The sequence below is a fragment of the Falco biarmicus genome, chromosome 4 (genome assembly GCF_023638135.1).
Source record: "Falco biarmicus isolate bFalBia1 chromosome 4, bFalBia1.pri, whole genome shotgun sequence".
In the NCBI taxonomy this organism is placed as follows: domain Eukaryota; kingdom Metazoa; phylum Chordata; class Aves; order Falconiformes; family Falconidae; genus Falco; species Falco biarmicus.
Genome location: NC_079291.1, coordinates 39,182,601 through 39,203,016, shown reverse-complemented (window position 1 = coordinate 39,203,016; position 20,416 = coordinate 39,182,601). Strand labels below are relative to the sequence as shown.

At 43.4% G+C, this 20,416-nt stretch overlaps 1 protein-coding gene across 1 annotated transcript in view; it reads left to right on the top strand.

Annotated features, from left to right (window-relative positions):
* The first annotated feature begins 8,213 nt into the window (after window positions 1-8,213).
* The window catches only part of NMT2 (N-myristoyltransferase 2), a 32,266-nt gene continuing 20,063 nt past the window's right edge, over window positions 8,214-20,416 (top strand). The window contains exons 1-2 of the mRNA XM_056336104.1: window positions 8,214-8,462; window positions 16,449-16,584. Coding sequence (XP_056192079.1) covers window positions 8,353-8,462; window positions 16,449-16,584 — 246 coding nt within the window. The 5' untranslated portion in view covers window positions 8,214-8,352. The remainder of the gene's footprint in view (window positions 8,463-16,448; window positions 16,585-20,416) is intronic.

Here is a 20,416-nt window from a genome sequence, read left to right as displayed (position 1 = left end):
GAACTCGGGAAAATCTGCATTAGAAGGAAGTAACACAGCAGGACGTTTTCCCATATACTACCCTTACCCACATGCTCAGGGCAGGGCCTTTCTGCTGGTGTCCCCTGCCCCTTCAGATGAGAGAGGCTATAGGTCCTACTTCCCTCTCCCATCTTCAGGAAATACCCCTTCTACAAACCCAGCCCCCTGATTCCACCTCCCATTTTGTGCCGTGCTGTCTGGCCAACATCGATGGGATGTACAATGTGACATTCTAATGACATTTTAGTAAAGTTACTTTTAGATGTTGGTGAGGGTGGCCTGTCTCAAGCTATCTGCCTCTTTGTGACTATGCTATTAGGTCTGCCTTGAACCTACATTAAATATCCTCATGATCCTACATTAAACAACTGTGGCGGTGTCCTCCCCCCCATCCTGACCTTTGTTTCTGTGGCAATGCTCAAGTGATAACCACCTGGGGGGTCAGAATGGATGTGTCTGGTTGCGATGGCTCAAAGTGGATTTGGGGGGGGGGGCAGATAACAACAATAGCCCAGGGCTAATTTGAACGAGGTGCCCACCTAACAGTGCTGGTCGAGGTCCAACTCAAGCCAAGTGTGAAAGAAACTGACTCCTGTATTCAGTATGCAGATGTGACTGAGTCAATTATCCACTCCATAAATAACGGACAGCCCAGGGCCTGTGGGGCTCTCCTGCATGGCAGCGGGCTGCACGGCAGGACCTCCCCTGGAGCAGGGACACCTCTCAAGATATTCCTCGAGGCTGAGATTCCTCGAGGCCGAGATTCCTCGCCGAAACAGTTTCTCGGTAGTGATTAATAGCATTAATAGGTGACTTAATAGGTGATTAAGAGCTAAACTTTGGAATCTTAGCTAAGTGGTATAAGAGATTGATTGCGCACATATAGTCCTTTAGATATAAACTGCTGACCGAGTCTGAAACCAAGTCTGGATCCAATCTCCCCTCTGAGGAGGAGTTCGGAACGCCAGGGGGTCCTTTCTGCACCTCATGGCTCAGTGGGAGGGTCTCCCTGACAGTTTTGTCTGACTCTGCCCTCTGTGCAGTAAATAATGAAGCGTTCCTTGCCATCGAATCTTGTTAAACCACTGTTGCATTTACTATCAGACTTGGTTAAATCACTGTGTTATACCAATAAAACTATTGCAGCTTCTCTCTTACAAGTGAAGTGTGTCACTCCATCCACGACACTAACACAGTAACGAGGGAAGCACAAAGCAGTTGCCAAGTTCTCCTATATGAGCTGTGTTTTTCTTTTGAGAGCTGGATTGCTTTTCTTCCTTGAAATCAGTAAAGTATACCTACATAAATGTGTGTGTGTGTGTGCACATGTATGTATATAAAGGCATTTAATATAAAAGCTGGCTTAAAAGCCCGTTTCAGCATTTCAACATTGAGTAATACCAAAGTAAAGGTTGCTCAGCTAGGCTGACTGGAAGAACCGGCATAAGAGCTCATAAAGGCTTGTATTAATTAACTTAATAGTCCTTGTGGTCTGACATTGCAGGGTCAAAGCCATGCCTGATGCTGAGTTTCTGCTGTGCTTATGCCCCATTACATAGGGGCATCTATGACATCCATGAGATTTATTCACTCTTGCCCACTAGCCTAGACCTAATGTCTAGATTTTGTAATTAAAGCTTGTCTACTGTCTATATTTTAAGTAATTTACTCTTCAATTGTTGCAACATTTGACAGAGGCTTTTCTTTTGCAGACAGTTGTCAACTACTGACAGATAAAATCTTACTGTAAAATTCAAAAATTTTGTATAGAAATGGAAGAGTTATAGTAGAGTCTGATTTCCCATTTTCTTCATAAAGAAGACACTGTGTCCAAGAAGAGACACTTCTTATTCAGTGCAATTCCCCATGCGGCAGGTGTGCATCCTGAACAATGCTGTTAATCTGCTTCTGACCCAGAAGGTATGCAGAACCTTTATTGGCATTATCCATTTATCTGATTTGTAAGTTAATGGGATACTTCCAGTTGGAGCAACCTACAGAACATTGGAAATTATTTTCTGTTGGCTATCATAGAAACGTGGGAAATACCACATCTTCCCCAGAAGTAACAAAATACAGTCCCTAAGCAGGTTGTCACTACAAGGAGCATTCTGTTCATCATAAAATACTATTCTCATCCATGGTCTGCTTCTCTTTAGACTGCAATCTCCCAAGACTGGAAGAGCACCTTTCCAAATAGAAGTGATTTATGCTAATGGAAATAGGTAATGAATAATAGTACAGTATTTGATAGACATATCATTTGTTTGGGGGTAGCCACTTTTAGGTTTCCTTCTCTGGACCTGAACTTTGAGAACTATCCTACTCAATATCCTCAACATTTCCAGACTGTAGTCTCCATTTCACAGTGTCTTAACAGTTTTAAATACCCTAGGGCAAACGGGACATGTAGGAGCACTCTAACAGTTCTACTCTGTTACAAATGCTCTGAGAGTTGCAGTCAGGCTGTAGCCTTTTCACTCTAGCAGGAAAAAAAGTACATCTGTCACAGGAAAGAGTTCCTCTATGTTTGGGGATAAAGAACTATCAGAAACAGACAAAAAGAAAACTGACAACTTTCATTTTGGAAAAACTCTGAAATGGTCAAGAGGTGAAGAATCTATCTATCTATCACTCCGTCCAGAATCAGGGAAGGAAACCATCTTGGCCGTACCTGCAGCCTCCCTGCAAAGAGCATATTGATATGGGGGAACTGTAAAAGGCTGATGGGATAACTGATTTAGGATCTGACAGAAGTAAATTGGATTGATTTGGAGATTGGACATACAGAAGTAATTGCTGAGTATTGGTCAGAGCTCCTGCAGCACCAGTGTCAACACCATCTTTGTCAATATATCTGTCACCACTAATTCTTATTCACCTATGTATTTTGAGAAGGGTCTGAAAGAGAAAAAAAACCCCTCACAACAAAACCTAGAAATGCAAAATGTATATGTATTTGTAATAATCATTATTTAAGACCCAGTTCTGATTATTAAATATTTTTCAATATAAAGCATGACTGTCTTATATTTTACCTTTTGGGACTAGAGACCCTAGGAACAGAGGAATTGTAATGCTGGAACCAGTCTGAACCTGTGCTTCATCTAAGTCTTGTATCCTGCTTCCAGCTATCATCAAAAACAGATGCTTCAGAAAGCTGGAGAAGAGATCTCTACTAGTGATAATAACCCCCACAGGATAACAGTCTTCCTATCCTTATCACTTACACCCTTAGGCACAAGGGTTTGTATTTATCATACACATTTTTTAATGCTATGATATGTTTTCACTATGCATATAAATGTTTCACCCTTTTTTAACGCTGTATAGACCACAGCCCTTGCTGATGCAGGCACCAACATGGAGAAGCAGATGCTTCACCACAAAAGGTAAGATGAAAAATAGAAGATGTATGATATGAGCTGCATTTTAAAACATAATTCAACAAAAAAAAAATTGAATGTCAGAGTGCAGCAGAAAGAGTGGGCTGTTTTGAGAGTGCTTGTCCCCCAGTTTGAATGCTGCAGCCAACACAAGCCAGCAGCAAGTGGGCTGTGGGAGACAGGCTAGGCTGCAGCTCAGCAAGTGTGGTATGCAGCAGGAGGTTAAAAAGATGTAAAGTGGGTGAGACAGACCATAAAGATCAGAGACATGATCTCACATGGATACAAGTGTACAACATAACGGATCACAAGCTCATTTCATTCCCTAACCATTTCTACCTATTCCATTGTTAGCTGTGACAACTATATAGATGTGTTTGGGTGCATTTGTTCAGTGTGTTTTGGATCTGTATTCTCTTACCCTCGCATCTCACCCAGGATTGAAGAAAGCAGTATTTAAGTTCTCAGCATAAAGAGCAGCCAATACAAAAAAAATCCTTGTGAGGTAGTACTAGTCGGCACTTGTATGAAGCAAAGTCTAAACATAGTTGTTTGCTCTGTATTTTTTTTTTTTTATATTTTTTAGGAAAATAGAGAAAACGCCAAACTGTTAACTAATTTTCAAACTGAATCAGTTTTGCTTCCAAGATTACAAAAAAGTTCACACCAAGTTTTTATTATTATTATTACTTGCAATATAAAATCCATTTTAAATTGTAAATGCTATGAATATTTCAATGTGGCGTGTTCTATGTGGTCAGTTCTATGACTGCATTAAAATTTCAGGTACTCTTCTTCTGCAGTGTTTAATACTCAGAACACAGATGATGCCGATAGTCTGAATGCCGTATGACATACCACTAGTTCACTGGGATGTAACTAATACATATCACTAGGCAGGTAAACAAGTCTGGATTATGCCTGGCTGCCTGAGGGAAACTGCCTGTGGCTGGCTGCCTTTATTCAGTTGCAGAAAAGCAAAGACAGGAAGGGTATGACCCTGACCACACACTATACAGCCTCACTTGATGGTTCACCCAACAGGTGAGATCTGAGAAAGCCCCATACAGCCTTGGGAGTTAGAGCTTCCCGATCCTCTGTTTCCGAGCACCAAGCTTAGATGGCTGCTTCCTCAGTAGCCTAGAGTTCTTTTGAACTCATGTTGGCCATTGAAATGCTCAAAGTATTTGAGTGTTTGTAGGGTTTCATTTTGAGCCCTGGATTTTGCTGTGGAAGTCAACTAGGAAAAAGTTAAACATGGCAACACCAAAATCCTTTTATGAATCTGGGCCTAGACTGATATACTTACGTTCAAGGTGGCTCAAAGCGTCTCAGAATTGTAGGCACAGGCTAATTTGTAGCCAAGACAGACCCATGACTCCATCTGTTATGGAAAGTAGAGGAGAGACAGAACCTGGAAAAAGAAGGATGGGGAAAGATCCAAGAAGGTGGGATTTACAGTGGCGTAGAGGGTCCACCATAGGCTGATCTGTTCCTTGGTGGCTGACAGTGGTGGGAGCAGGCAGGCAGAGCTACATCTGTGCTGTTTTATTGACCCTTCTCTCTTTCTTCCATTTTGTTGCCATAAGCAACTGGGTACTTTGGTTACATCTAGCAGCAAACCTAGAATCACTAGCAAAGCTCTAAGGAGACCTATGAAAATAACCAACCAATAAATAATTCATCAAATGCTGGGATTATTTTAATTGATTTCATGATATGCTGTGTAGTATTAAGTGAATTGTATCTGCTGATTAGGAAGTCTGTTTTCCTTTGTTATAAATGTTTTAGCTTTTGGGTAAAATGACTGTGCTTTCTTCTTTTTAATCTCCATAAAATAGCAGGCTTTTATCTTGTGTGTCATCTAGGAAGAGGTCTTTTTAATCAATTAAAAACAGTAAATTCACACCTTCACAAACCCAAGGTTTTTATTTTGTAAGTTTAACATGAATCATTTCTGATAGCTTTTGATGGTCTGCTTAGACTGGCACGAGTGTGTGGGTTATGTCTGCATCACTCATATGCAGCAGTCTGTCGAGTTCCCAGGCATACTCACCTGTGACAACACAGGTCTTGGAAGTATAGATGCCCACAGACAGCCTGTTTGGGCAAATCAGGTGCCATCCACACGGTTCACTGTCCTAACGGCACACACTCCAGTAACTCACTGTGGTTGAGCATGTAGGGTCCTGAAATTCAGGGGTACATTTTTTCAGCTTGCTGCTCTATTTTGGGAAGACATCTAGACATGTAATAGCTAATATTTATCAAGTAGTGCAGTTGCTGAGCAGTGTCTGCAGTGAATTTAAACACTGGGAATCTGGTTAATTTCAGAAATGCAAAGTTGCAGCAGAAATTCTCAGTGCAGGACAGGTGCATACCTCTTGCTTTTGGTCACCTTCTCTACTTGCGGTATAAGCAAAAGTTGTGTATTCATGAACCAAAGCACAATTCTGTGTTGTAATTTGGTCCCGTAACAGCTGAACCTGGAGAATAATCTCAGTTGTGCCTGTCAGGAGATAAACTGGGATATCCATAAGGATATTCTTCATGCATAAAATGAAGTCTAGAAGAGCAGCCATTCTGCAGCTATACTGCTCCTGATCCCCCTTCCAGGCAGACCTTCTAGCAGCGGACAGCAAGGGGTAGCTTGCTGAGACAGATTCATATTGCCTCTTTTATTGTCACGGTGAACTTCAAGAACAGTCAGGATCCAGGCTTCCTATAGCCCATTCATCTCAATGAAGTGAGGAAAACTGTGGTAAAGGATCGAAGATGGTTAAACCCCCAGTTTCTCCAACAAGGTGATTCAACGTTTAGTCATTGACATACTGTTCTTCACTTTCTCCTACACATTATTATGAGGGGAAAAAGATCATTAGTAATCACTGGATTAACTTCTCTCCAGGCTATGAGGCAGCTGTTTACAATTGGGTTTTTGTTGTTGAAAACTACTGAGTATTGTGCCTTTGTCTTGAGATTTCCTTTCTCTCCTATACATTACAATTGAATGAAGATTTACTCTTAAGGGTAATTTCAAACTGTGGTAACATGGTACATGCACTTCCCCTCTGAACTACAGCAACAGTTTGACATTGGGAGGTCATACCTGGTCAAGTGTTAGTTACAGACTCCATCAGTTTTGTGATAGTTGAGGGTAGGCCACCTGTCTAGATTTTTTTTCTCTCTCCCTTTACTCATTTGTGGAAGATTAACACCACCTTAACAATTTAGCCATATTCAGGAACAACTGCTGGTTTTAAAGATACATGTGCTATATCACAGTTCATTTTATCCGGAATGTGCTGAATATTTTCTAGCCTTATCAGTTTAGTACCCTTGAATTTTTGAGTGACTGCAGCTAGTATTTCAAAACTGTCAAGACAGAAAATACGTCAGATAATGGAACTCCAGCACAGACTGCAGTCACTGAACATTTGAAATAATCACGAGACATCAGAGCGTACCATGAGAGATCGATCATACAGCTAATAAACCCATACTCCATTACCTATTCAGAACTATCTTTCCCTCTGTCCTTTCACAAAAAAAAGGCAGAAGGAGCTTCTACAAGTTTGCCTGTGGCAGGAAACAAATATTCAGTGATTATTTGAAACCACAAGGGCAGCACTTTCTGCATGATACAACTAACTACTTGGTTAGACCAAGAGAAGTTGGGAGGATTGTTATAATTAAGTACATCTAACAGGGTGTTCCGGGCCTTGGATCTTTTATTATCATCACATTGTCTGCCTTTGATTCTTCGAAAAACTTCAGCATTTGAATTACAAGTTCCCGTACCAACTCGCGTGCTGTAAAGGACCAAGTGCAGTGGGACACAGTGGCTCAGGGATGATGCTCAGTACACATAGGTTCAGAGTTTGACTGCAAGGGCACAACTGGAGGGACATCTAGATGTCTTTTGCTTGGCCAGTGAGATCTTTTACTTGACATGTCACCTGCAACATCTGATAGAGCAAAACATTACACCACCTTAAACCAAAAATAGGAAAAAGTAATCCAAATCAGCACCTTAAATCAAAATGGGAAGAAGCAGGATCTTCCCCACATTAAATGACTTCCAAGAGCACAGTGGAGATGAGAAGTTACAACTGATGCATGCTATTCTCATGCTTTAATGTGATGTTTGGCAGCACCGCCAAACCAAGCACTCCCAAACTCTGAACCTCATCCAGAAATCTTGACAGGACCCTGGAAATCACAACAGTTCAAATAATTACTACAAGTGTGTCTTTATTTGTTTTCCTGGGTTCAAACCATTACCATCCAGCTCCAGTTTTTCTAGCATGCAGCTCGCAGGAATACAAAAGGCTTCGAGAAAACAGCAGGCGCTGCGAGAGCCGGTAGCCACGGCTGTGCAGGCGGATGGTCAGGCGGCCGCAGCAGCGTCTACCGTCAGCAACTTTGGCGTCGAAGTATTTACGGTGCGGGGAGGAATCACAGGGCATCACCAAAAGGCGCTCCGAGGCTGCCCCGGCCCCGCCGAGCGGGCCCCGCTTACCCGCTGCCCCGACCCCACGGCGCGGGGGCGGCCGGTGCCGGGCCTGCGCCTGCGCCTCGGCCCTCCCCCGGCGGCGGCGGGGGCCGTGCCGACCCGGTGCGAGGGACCGGAGGCCCGTGGAAGGCAGGGGGCGCGGGTCAGATGCCGGCTCCGAGGGGGTCTGTCGGTGGCTGGGCCCCGGGGCGGCACCGCCCGGGTCCGAGGGGCAGGGCAGGGCAGGGCGCCGAGTCCCAGCACCGCAGCCCCGCCTCAGTCCCCCACAAGGGCGGCGGGGAGCGGCCGGGCAGCCCCGGCGGCCTCCGCCTCCTCCGCCGGCGCCGGAAAGGACAGCAGCTAGAGGGAGCTCCTCCGACTGCATCTGCCCGTGCGCCCCGGCTCCTTTCATAGGCTCCCCCGCCCCCTCCCCTCCCTCCTTCCCCCGTGATGGCGGAGGACAGCGAGTCTGCGGCTAGCCAGCAGAGCCTGGAGCTAGATGACCAGGACACCTGCGGTATAGACGGCGACAATGAGGAGGAAACCGAGCACGCCAAGGGGTAGGGGCGCGCTGCGGCGGGGCGGGCGGGCACAGCTCGAGGAGGCAGCCCCCGTGTCTGCCGCCGCGGCAGCGGTGGGGCTGGAAGTGCCGCCGCGGCCGCCGGCCGGGCCGGGCCGGGTTTCCCTCGCCGCGCCGGGCAGCGGCGTGGGGGGCGTGCGAGGCGCTCCCCTGCCAGCGGGCGGGCGGCCTGCATGGCGCTGCGCGGCCCGGCTCGGCGCTCCTCCGCGGCGCCTGCGCGTGTGCCGCCCGCGGCTGAGGGGGCCCCGCCGGCGGCAGCCCGCGCCCTTCTCCCGGGCCGCCTCCCGTCGCGGCTGGCAGCGTGTGGACGTGTGTGGACCCTGCGGCCCCGCCGTGCCGCCCGGCTCGGCGCCCCTTGCCCCGCCGGGGGTGGCCTTCGCCCGCGAGAGGCGGGCGGCCGGGCCCCGGCCTGAGGTGAGGGGGGCGGCGGGGCAGACGTTCCCCGCTGGACGCCGGCCTTGCAAAGCGCGCCTTAAAAGGGAGGGTAAACGCTGTTTTGTTGTTCGCGCGTTTTCAGGGTCTGGGGACTTCCCTAGGGTTTTCTCGGCCGTTGGGAAGCGCCCCGGAGCGGGTCTCTGCTCTGGGGACGTGCCCCTGCGCTGCCTGGCTCGGTTCGGCGGGTCCTCGGGGCGGCCCCGGCGGCCGGCACCCTCGCGCGCCCCCTCATCTCCCTCCCGCTCCCCTCCCGGCCTGGGACCCGTCCGGGCAGCGGCCGAGTCCGTCTGCCCCCCAGGCACTCCTCCTCGGCGTCACCCATTGTCCGCAAGGAAATGTTACCTCCAAATCCACACGCTGGTGGAGAGTAGAGCGCGTGTTTGACCAAGGCAGCGGCCGGAGCAAACGCTGTTGTTCTGGTTGTCGCTCCCTCTCGGCAAATCTTGCGTCTGGGGTCTTCCCACGCTGGGGATCAGGCGCTGCCTCTGGTCGCTGGGGGAGCTGGCAGGAGGAGAGGGGGAGCTGGCAGGAGGAGAGGGGGGAGCTGGCAGGAGGAGAGGGGGGAGCTGGCAGGAGGAGAGGGGGGAGCTGGCAGGAGGAGAGGGGGGAGCTGGCAGGAGGAGAGGGGGAGCTGGCAGGAGGGACAGCCGGCAGCAGGGCAGCCCGTCGCACCGGCCGGCATGAGGCAGCGGGCCTCTGGCCGGGCACGAGGTGCCAAGGGGCTGGAGCTGGGGGCTTTTGGGGCAGCGAAGTGGGAGGAACGTGTTTTAAAAAATGGACTTAAGTTTACTTTTTTGAGAGGTTAGGAAATGCAATTGTGGAGAAGACGCTTTGTTGTCACAGCTAGGAGTGGCTGGAGTAACCTGAAATGGGTTAATTTATACGCTGCTACGCAAATACCTTCCTCATGAATTTCTGATTCATCTGGTTGAGAGCATTTCTGTAGGTGATTGATGTTTGAGGATGTTTGTCGTTTGTCGTCTCCTGCCCCTCGGATTTGCTTGGCAACAAGCAGCTCTGCATCTTAAACGTGGCAAGAGAAATCAAAGAGGCTTGGGAGGACTGACTTGTCTGAAAGGCAGGAAAGGGAAAAACTTTGATGCTTGCTGCTCTGTCAGTGAATTCAGTGCATGCACGTTGAAATAGTTGGGTTAAAAATAATTCTAGTAATACAAATCTGGGATATTAAAACGGGACACAATAGTGTTTAATTATCTTGGGTGCTTGGTTATGTTTGTTTTGCCTAAATAAGCCACAGTTGATGATTTCCAAATATGTTAAAGTAACACTGCTAAGAGCAGAGAGAGATTATTGCTTTTCATAGGAGCCAGCCTGTCTAGAATTCATTCGTACTTTATTCCTACTCCAGTTTTCTCTTTCTGTGTGTGACTGAGCTGTCGCTGCCCTCTGCAGTGTAGCGAGGCTTGCAGCTACACACTCGGAGTGGCTGCTGTGACAGTGAGTGCAGAAGCAGTGTGCAAGGAGCAGCTGGGGAACAAAGAATTGCACTTCGGTGCTTTCTATTGCAGGTTGCTGCTAGTCTACTCCAAGGCTCGCTGAGCTCTGGGAGACAACTGCTGTTCTCCCCAAAACTTGTTTTTGTTGAATATCCCAAATGTCTTTTAACGAGTATTTCACAGAAGCTGCTTTATTTGTCTTTGTATAAAAGAAAGTGAATGCTTCCAAGTAATATGTTCAGTTAAATTAGTGGTAGATCATTCCAGTAGAAAAAGTCTCTATGTATTTGTATCATTTTTCTATAATGTTTCTGATGCATGAAGTCTAATACTGACTTCTGAATAATTATATTTTCCTGTAATCTTTTTGCTACTATTTGTCTGCAGGCTGAAGTATTCAAACAAATTCCATCAAATGAAAAGAAAAATCTTACATTACAGCAAATTCAAAGATCTACTCTTGATCTGGGAGATTAACCCATGGTATTAGGAGCCTAATTATTCCCTGTTTTGTCCATATCATAGTATATTAATTTTTGTGGTAGCCTTAAAGTTTGTTTTCAGCTTTTAGATTAGGTTTTTTATACCTGCGCAATTTATGAGCCGTCTTACTACTTGAGACTATGACTGTGTCAACTGGTTTGCTAAATTCTGAATGGTCTCCATTGCTGCTGGTCAGTATTTAATCTCATGCTGTTTTAACTCTCACTTTTTTAGAAGAAGGTAGAGTGTGTTGCATGTCGGTCTCTAGTAGGATTGCTTTGTAAGTGAAGTTACTTTCAGCTGTTTCTTGCCATTTGAAAATAGGTCCTTCTAATACTGACCACAGAAAAACCGTGGGTTTTATATATATGTATGAATTTGAATTATTTTTTTAATTTGCTTTTTTTATGTGCTTGAGCACTGAATGACTGCAGCAGAAAATACCATTTTATAGCTCTCAACTGTGCAAATGTTTTCGTCCTCTGTTTTGCTCCTGTTTTTTAGATGCAGGATTATGTATGTTGTGTGACTCATTGCTGTTCTATTCTGTGTCTGCAGTTTGCTCCTGCTAGGTGCATTATGCTGTACTTGTTCTGTTTCATAATAAAGTGCTTACAAAATAGCTTTGTTAGTATGTATGTGGAAAAAATGTATTTATTGCACCTGAATCCACCCTACTGAGCCTAGCTTTGTAAGGTCTCTCAGTTTATACTAAATAGCTCCTTGTGCTCCATGGCAGAAAGGCTTTGGGCACAGAACATTTAGTAAACAGATGAGGAAAAAGTATGACCTTTAAACAACTCCCTCCCCAACCCTCACAAAGTATTTACTTTGAATGTTTTAGTAGTATACACTTTCGATTGTTGTTAAATGGCAACTTTATAATGAGCACTACTTTCAGATTCTCAATTTTTTAAAAATAAATATGTTTGAGGTACTGGAGGCAGCGCTCAGTGTTAGCATGTGAGATTTACATCTTGGTGTACAGCCTTACAGACTTGAAGGGGGAGGCAGAGAAATCATGCAGAGCTTTGAGGAATATTTCTTGGGTTAGGTTTTAAGGCATTGCTACCAGGTTTTCATGCTCAAAAAACTTGCATTTTCAAGTATCGAAGTGTATGCAAGTGAAAACTTCCAGAGAGGCTGTCAGTAACGGTTATTTGTTAGTAAGTGGAATTTGAAGAATATAAGCCCTTCTGGTCAGGAGCTTGTTCTCTTGAAGTGGTGGTAGTCTAATACAGCAATGGGAAAGCCCTTTACATCTAAGGCTCCATTTTCTTTATGAACCAACAGCCCTAGTATAAACAATACTACTTTGAAAATTTTTGGAGTCCTGCCCATATGCAGAAGATCTCATTTCTGTGATCAAAAAGATCTATATAATGTCTTCAGAAATGTAGTTTTGCAACCTCACTTACAGAGAGAGAAAAAATACCGTGAAGGCGGAACCCACCCCCCCAACAGGCCTCGTCCTTTGCAGCTTAAAAATAAGCATCTCAAGTACATGTTTGGTTTTAAATTTGAGAAATTGCTAACTTAAAATTACATTTCCATGTAATTTAAAACAGATGTTGATATTACAAAAAGCTCTTTCTGCTAAAGTAGAATTTAGTGTCCAAAAAGGCAGTTGAAATAACACTGATGAATATTCAGTGGGAAAGATAATCTCAAATCAAAACCAAGGGAGCCAAAACAGTTTGACCACCTGAGTAGGGTAACTGTCACGTTCCTCCTGATTCTTCCATCTCAGCTTTTCATGGTTTTGCTTAGAGCTCCACAAAGTTAAGTTTCTCTGCCTTTGCCACACTCCTCCCCAAACACAGTAAGTATCGCCATTTTTCAGTTAACCCTCTTCCCCCAAAACAACAAACAAAACCACAATACAGGGAGAAGAAAAATCTTTTTTCACATTTATGCAAAACACCAGATGTGTGTACATAAGTGGAAAGGTATGTGGGTGGGATCATGGGCTTGCATTTGTAACTTACAGACAAAAATCATAAAACTGTGGGCCTAAGTGACTGTCTCAGAGTTGTAGCCACAGCCTGTTTCTGTGGCAAAGTTTGGTCTCTTTGGGGCAGAATGAGCTCTTTTGGCTCTTCTTTTGCCTCAGCTGAATTGCACCCTGCTTTTGTGCTGTTCTTTCTTATTCATCAGACTGACAAAACTGTTATCGTGGGTGCAGTTAAAAATATCTGAGACCACATCCGTGCTTAAGTACACCTCAGCCTCAGTGTGTAGGCTTGCCCTTCTGTCAGTAAAGTGCTCCTGGTGTAAGTGTGTCTCTACTAGACTGACACAGTCAAAATCTTCCCTGACTGACAAACTCAAAATGCTGAGTATTTTTCTTAGTATAACCAGCTGTGGGCTGTGTGATGGGCTGGGTTGGGGCTGATGTGATGTGTGAAAAGGTTATGTTTCCTGACGTGACAGCTAGATATGGCATCAACCTGAGTTGCATATCCTTTTTCTGCTTCCCGTGTGGGACCTGTGCTCTCAGTTGTGTCGCTTCAACAGTAGCAGGGTAGTTCAGAAAAAGAGATTTCACAGTTAAAGATCAGCTTTCACAGAAGTTGGCGACTCCCCTCTGCCCCAAACTTCTAAGAGTGAGATCCGTTTCATGGTGTCATCATATAGGTGTATCTGAGCAGGCAAAGGAGAACTCAGATCTTAGTCAGCACACAAGACTGTTTAATTCAGAGAAAAGCTTTTAATAGGAGTCTGCTTTTAATCTTGTTACCTTTGCATATCCTTTGTGCTGTCATGTCCAGTGTAATTACTATAGGTTGAGCAACAAGGTTCCTCCCTTCCCCGCCATTCTCACTCCCAGTTTTAAAGCCTTTCAGTTCGTTTCAAGGCAGAGTGTGAGAAAGACAAAAATTCCTGAGATTATTTGCTTTTGCTTTTGCCCTGATTTGCTTGGTATCTCTGGCTGTAACTTGTGTTGGACAAACCTGTTTACTCAGTAGAAGTTTCTGCTTGCTGCCTGCTGCCAAATCTCTGGGTTGCAGGCGTGCCTAAGTAGTTGAAGGATAAATGGTTCTCTCTTTATATCTTCTTTGTAGATTTTATGAACAGTAACAGTAAAAAAAGACAGACCCAAACAGGAGACTATGCATAAATAATTGCCCCAAACGGTCTCTGAATAACCTGTCAAAGATACCAGTATTTATTTTGTCAGAAGTAGTGTGAAAGCTCTAAACCTGAAGGTCATAAGCCAAAGACTGGGATTTTGGAAGATTTAAAAAAAAAGAGTAGTTGTGAATGTCATGTATATTTTACAACAATTTAGTCCTGCCTCTTTCACAGCAAAAAAAGTAGGCATTTCTATATGAAAAAGACCTTGAGCTGGTCAAAGAACAAGCTAATATTATCCTGGTAAGAGTACCATTTAACTGGGGGTAACATTAGTAAAGCTTGGCAGAGCTGCTTTTTCTCCATAGCTGCCAAATTTTTTTTAGTACAGTCATTCATTATTTCACCAAACCAAATAAAACATTGACCCTCAGGTAATCCCAGCGAGCAGCATTCCCCTCTGGTGTGAGTGGGGCTGGCTCCTGCTGAAAGGCGAGAAGACAAGTGAGCTGCACCCATGCAACTTGGAGCTCGGCGCCTGCTGCAGGCATCTGTTCAAAAACTTCTTGCTGAAACTCATCGTAGACTTTTGTTCAACACAAAAAAAGGGCTCTTGGGAGTCAGCTCAAGGACACAGTGGCATCATGTGGTATCATTTATTTTCTGTATGTGAGATGTTAAGAGGAAAAGGTGAAAGTTTGTGGACAGTTCAAGAAAGTAGAAGAGTACCTCATTAAATTAATCTTGGCGAAGATGAAATCACTTTCCCCAGTATTTTTATCTCACTTTTGCCACAGATGGTAAAGTCCTAGGTCTTGTACATGTTTGGTTTTTTACTCTGTCACATTTATAACCTCTTGCCAGGCCTCTGGGTCTGTTCTGTGTTTAAACTCTGGACAAAATGTCAGTTTGATATACAGGCCTTCAAACATTTAAATTTTATTATTTTAAACTGAGAGTATAGACATTGTTAACAGAATTGTCTGGGTGATCTGGCAGTATCTTCATTCTGCAACAGAAAATTTTCTTCCTGCCTCACTTACACAACTCCATCTTTTCTTTCTGCAGACTTCTGGTAAATACTACAAATTCTCTTCTCTTTCCAGTGAGTGTATCTGATCTGTTACACTCTTGTCTGTTGAATAACTCCTTGGTCCAATCCCAGAGGGAGCTGCATTTATAACTCTTTCCCCTCTTTCTCTGAGAATAACTTAACCCAATGTAACTGTGAATGTTAAGGACTTCTCAGGCTTGATGTTTCACTACAGGCTGTTCTAGAGAACAGTCATGATCTCACGGAAATGGGTCTGTTTAGTTGCGTGTTTGATTACTTGCAGGCTTTTGGCTTCCAATTGGACATTTGGGTGTTTTGTTGCTCATTTCAGCTCTGAGAAGGTATAGGTGCTAAGACTGAGCATCATAATCTTGAAAGTGAGCATGTTATAGTGAATAACATGGCCCTTGCAAATGTGTTGTTCTCAGTTACTTAGTAATTTAGTTATGTTCTTGTGAGTTCTCATTCTTTTGGTTTACCAGTATCACCTCTTGATTTTTTTTTTCCCCCTTCCAGAATTAAAATAAACAATTGTTTGTTGTATTGACTTTTTTCTTTTCCAGTGAAAAACACTCAGGCCCCCCAAACACCACTGTCTGTCTTGAGCTCCATTATATAGGTATGGTTTTGCTGGGATATTAACCTCTTGAAGAGGATTCAGTGTTAACTGACTCATTGCCTCCTTATTTGCCTTCTGTCTGGGAGTTGCCAACACCTCCCACGCTTCCCAGATTCTAATCTAATCTTGATTCTATATCTTGATTATTTGTCAAATTAAAATCTTCTTAAAGAAGGAAGGAGTTGTATTATCAATAGTCAAAACATGTCAGAATCTGCAAGTGCAGTGTATACTTTGCTATTGCTATGTTTTGGGTTTGTTTTTTTTTTTTTTGACGACCCCATTGTATTTACTGTTTTAAAGCACAAATATTTGGTTACTTTTGTTTCTTACTGCATTTTCAGCAAGACTTTCATCACTTCTAAGTTAGAAACAAAATTCCTTGAAAACAGAATGTTGTTGTTTGCATTCATCTGAAATTCAGGTGTGCCTGATGGTTGAGCATGAAGCAGAAAAAAAAACTAGGCCACTGAAAATTACTGAATTTCCAGGGAGGTTACTTTCCTGAGTTCCTCTAAACTCTGTTGAATTTGGTAGTTTCATGTTTGTGCTGGCTAATAGCCTGGAGAAGAGCACTGGCTCTTATAGATGTCACAATTTGACACTAGTGTGTCAGAACGCCTGGGTGTATAGAAAGCCTGACTATAAAACCAATTAGAAAGCACTTGCAGGAACTTTTTCATCAGTGCTCTCAGTTCCCCCTTTCCTTCGCTTTTCCTTCACATTCAAACTGCTGTTAGATTTTTCATATTAAATGCTGTTTTTTCTATATTTAACTTTTTTTGAATTTTGAGCTCAGTGGTATTGATTTTTCTCATTGCACATTCTCTGAATCTCTGGCAGAAGTCCTGGAGGGGATTTGGGAGCGAAGAAGAAGAAAAAGAAGCAGAAGAGAAAAAAGGAGAAACCAAATTCTGGAGGCACCAAATCAGATTCTGCATCTGATTCCCAGGAGATTAAAATTCAACAGCCTTCAAAAGTGAGAGCCTGGTTATGTTTTAATTTGTCCTTGCTTTCTAATTTAATTTTAATTTGTGTGGTTTTTTTGCTCTTTGTAAAAGCAAGTTGGTAGTTCTGCCTTAACATGTCAGAATTAAGCAGATGGTTACTGTCCTGAATAGAGACAGAATAAGACCTGGTGTTTGCAGACTATGTGAAGTTAGCTGGAGAGTCGTCGTCATGACCACAGTGTGGTGTACTGTGAGAAAAGCAGAGGAGGAGGTGTTCTGCCTTTCTTTTTCAGCAGTTAGGACTCAAGACTAGTGACATCTTTGTCAGAGGGAATCTCAATCTGCAGTGGTAATGTTTTTAGATAGATGTTGTATTTGATGAGTTGCACTTAGCCACCATCTGACTTGGCTTAGCACAGTTTCAGTGACTTGTACGGCACAATGCTATCTCATGGTGAGCATCAGCAGTAGGGAGGGAAGGTGTATCTGCTATGCCAACCAGAGTCTCATTTGGGCAAACAAGAAGCATGTCATCTTACATAAAATGCAGTAATCGCTAACATGTAGATACAGACTGAAGAAACTTTTTGCCATCTGAAAGACCTCTGCTGTAAAGAAGACAACATTATGTGAGGGGATGTATGGTCTCTGTGGACTTTGTGATAAAATGGCATTGTCTGTGTGCATTTTGACTACAGTGTTGTGAATGAATGGTGAATAATGTGACATGGTGGCTTTTTAAATTACAGCTTTTATCTCAAGAGAAATCTGAGCCTGAGAAAGTTTGTAACATGATAAAGTTTATGGACTGTTGAGCATGTTGAAGTAGTTATATTTGCTTTATTTTATCAACGTGGAGAATGTTACACCATTATACCAATAGTACTATTAATCCTCTAAGATTTGTCAAGATTTGTCATCGGGGCTACCAACTGATTTTAGGGAAAAAGTTGTGTTTTGGCTCACTAACATACTGATAGATTTTGTGTTGTCCCTTTAGATCTTCTCTTGTCACCCCCATTGCTTTGAATGGGCACATTTGGCAGAAGGGACACTTTAAAATACGTAGAGAGATCTTCAGTACTTTGTGATCTCACCACATGTTTCAATACTGCGTTTCTAAAAGCAAGTGGCATGAATTGCTAATATGATTGTTTGCAAACCATAACCAAGTAACCTCACTCATTTACAATTGGAGTAAGGTAAATTTTAATGTTAACCTAAAGACATAGTCCATTGCTGCAGTATCTTGGGAGTTCCTTGGTTCCCTGCTGACCAAAGTTATTATTCCGTATGTTGCCTCTAATTGGATTAAAAGGAAGCTGCTTCACTTCCTATGTTTTCATGTGCAATATTTAGTCCTTGGCATGTTGCGGTCTTGCACCCCATTTCTCTGGTGCGATGCATTTTGCAAATGTAGAAGCCTATCCTTGTTCCAAGTTGTGTACTTAGGGTGGCACCCTTGATGACTATTTTACTCCTACAAGTTTAGCCACTTCGTTAGCAATGTTACAAAATTTTTTCTCTTACTGGCATAAAAGTTCTTATTTAAGTCATTCTCTCAAGATCTAGGCAGCTAAACTATTTTACTATTCTTATATAGCTTCCACTTTACTTGCAAATGCATCAGTGTTTGCTGTTTTTTCGCCTTCTTTGCTGTGTTCCAGGCAGACACACTCATAAGTAGAGGAGTTTCTCTGTCTTGGACAACTTTCCTGGTTTAGATTTCTCAAAAGCATCTTAAACTGCTGATTTGGATCAGTGTGGAGAAGTGTATTTTTCTCTGCTACTCAAGTGATACTTACATTTTGTATTTGGTGATATGTGAAATCTATTATAGAAAAAAGGCTTCTAGCATTTGCTTGCTCTTGGTTGAAAAGAGATTTACAAAGTATTTCAGAGGCGTGACATTATACACCTTACCTCTAAGAGAATATATGCAGGATCATCAGGAAATGCTCAGTGGGGCTTATGAACTCATTGGAAATTATTTTGAAAACAGATTTTGAGGACAGATGAGTTTGTAAACAGGTGTACCAGTCTGGAGATGAGAAGAACGGAACAGTGACTGTCCTTGGCTTCTCGCTCTCTTACTTGTGGTACTGGACTTCTTGAACATTGACGTGAGTGTAACCACAGCAAGAAGTGCTTATTAGCATTGTATGCTTATGACGACCTTTGGGACACTTCATTGCCCATTTCAGAAGACTGATTTCCCCAGTTGAATAGACTGTCCACACTGGCACAAAGTAAGTTTGCCAGATCTGCAATATTGCTAGTCTATTTTTCTAGTCACCAGTGGCCTACGCAACATAGTCACAGAATAATTTAGATTGGAAGGGACCTCTGGAAATCTTTTGACCAACCTCTTGCTTCGAGCAGATCCAATTAGATCAGCTTGCTCCGGCCTAGATCAGGTTGTTTAGTCTTCAAGGATGGGGACTCCACAACTTCTGTGAGCAATCTGTTACTTGTGGTTAAAACCCCACTAATTCCTTGTATCTAAATGGATTTTCCTGTTTTGCAACTTGTCTGTTGTTTCTTGTCCTATCATTGTGCTTCTCTGCAAAGACTTGGCTTGGTGTTCTTTACATCCTCCCATTTCCCAGCAAGATTTCTCCTAGTCCCTTAACTTTCTCTTCTTAAGGCCGAACAAACCAAGGTGTCTCATCTTCTCTTCGAATGTCATGTTCTTCAGTCCCCCAGTCATCTTGGTGACCCTCCATTGAACCCTCTCCACTATGTCAATGTTTTCCTTGTAATGGGGAACCCAAAACTGTGAGATGTGATCTTAGGGGTACCAGATAAAGGGGAAGACTTGCTGGTACAACCCAGTATACAGCTGTCCTCCTTTGCTGGCCAGCAAACTGCTGGCTAATGTTCAGCTTTTTGCTCACCAGGACCTCCAAGTTCTTTTCTGCAAAGCTGCTTCGTATCCAGTCCATGCTGTTCTCTGCCATTGCAAGGGCTTTTAACGTCCTAGGTGCAGGACTTCATATTTGCCTTTGTCAAGCTTTCCAGCCTGTCAAAGTAGCTTTGAATAGCAGCTCTGGGGTCCAGTGTATCAACTATTCTTCCCAACTAGGTATCATCTATGAACTTGCAAAGAAAGCACTTTGTCATGTCCAGATCGTTAAACAGTATTAACCCCTGGCTTCTCAAAATCTTCCTCCTTGCCTTCTTGAAGGTAGGTGTGACATTTCCCTTTTTCCAGTCATGAGAAAGTTCCACCAATTGCTGTAACGTTTTAATCTTTATAGATGCTAGTTGCAGTAACATCAGCCAGCTCCCTCAGCACCTTCAGATGTATCCAGTCTGTTCTTAGGGACCTGTGCATGATTAGTCTGCTAAGTGGTCCCTAACTTCTGCTGCTGTGGTTAATGGGAGCCTGACAGACTGTGCTGCCTGGCTCAGGGACACCAGAGGCCTGAGTTCAGCTCTTGTCACCAAAACTGAGGCAAAAAAAGCATTGTGTACCGCAGCCCTGTTGCACAACAGTGCTGTCTTGTGCTGTGAGGAGATGTTTCTCCTAAACTGAAACTAAACAAAATCACTCCTCTTTCAAATTCACATGAAGTTCTGCATAGGTTTTTCTTGCTTTCTATTAAAGGAAAGCAAAAAGGTTTAAAAGTAAACTTCTTAGGTAGGCTGACCTCTGAATGTTTTGCAAGGAGATTCCTCCTGATATCCCTAGCCATGTTGTATTTAGTACCTGAACATGAACTTTTTATTTTACATATGCTAGTAAGATCTTTTTAGACCCTAATATCTTTTTTTTAGAATTTCCATTTTCTTTTTCTTAATGTAGAAAAAACATTAGAGACTTAAAAGAAACATACAAAATAAATTACAGTATGTCTG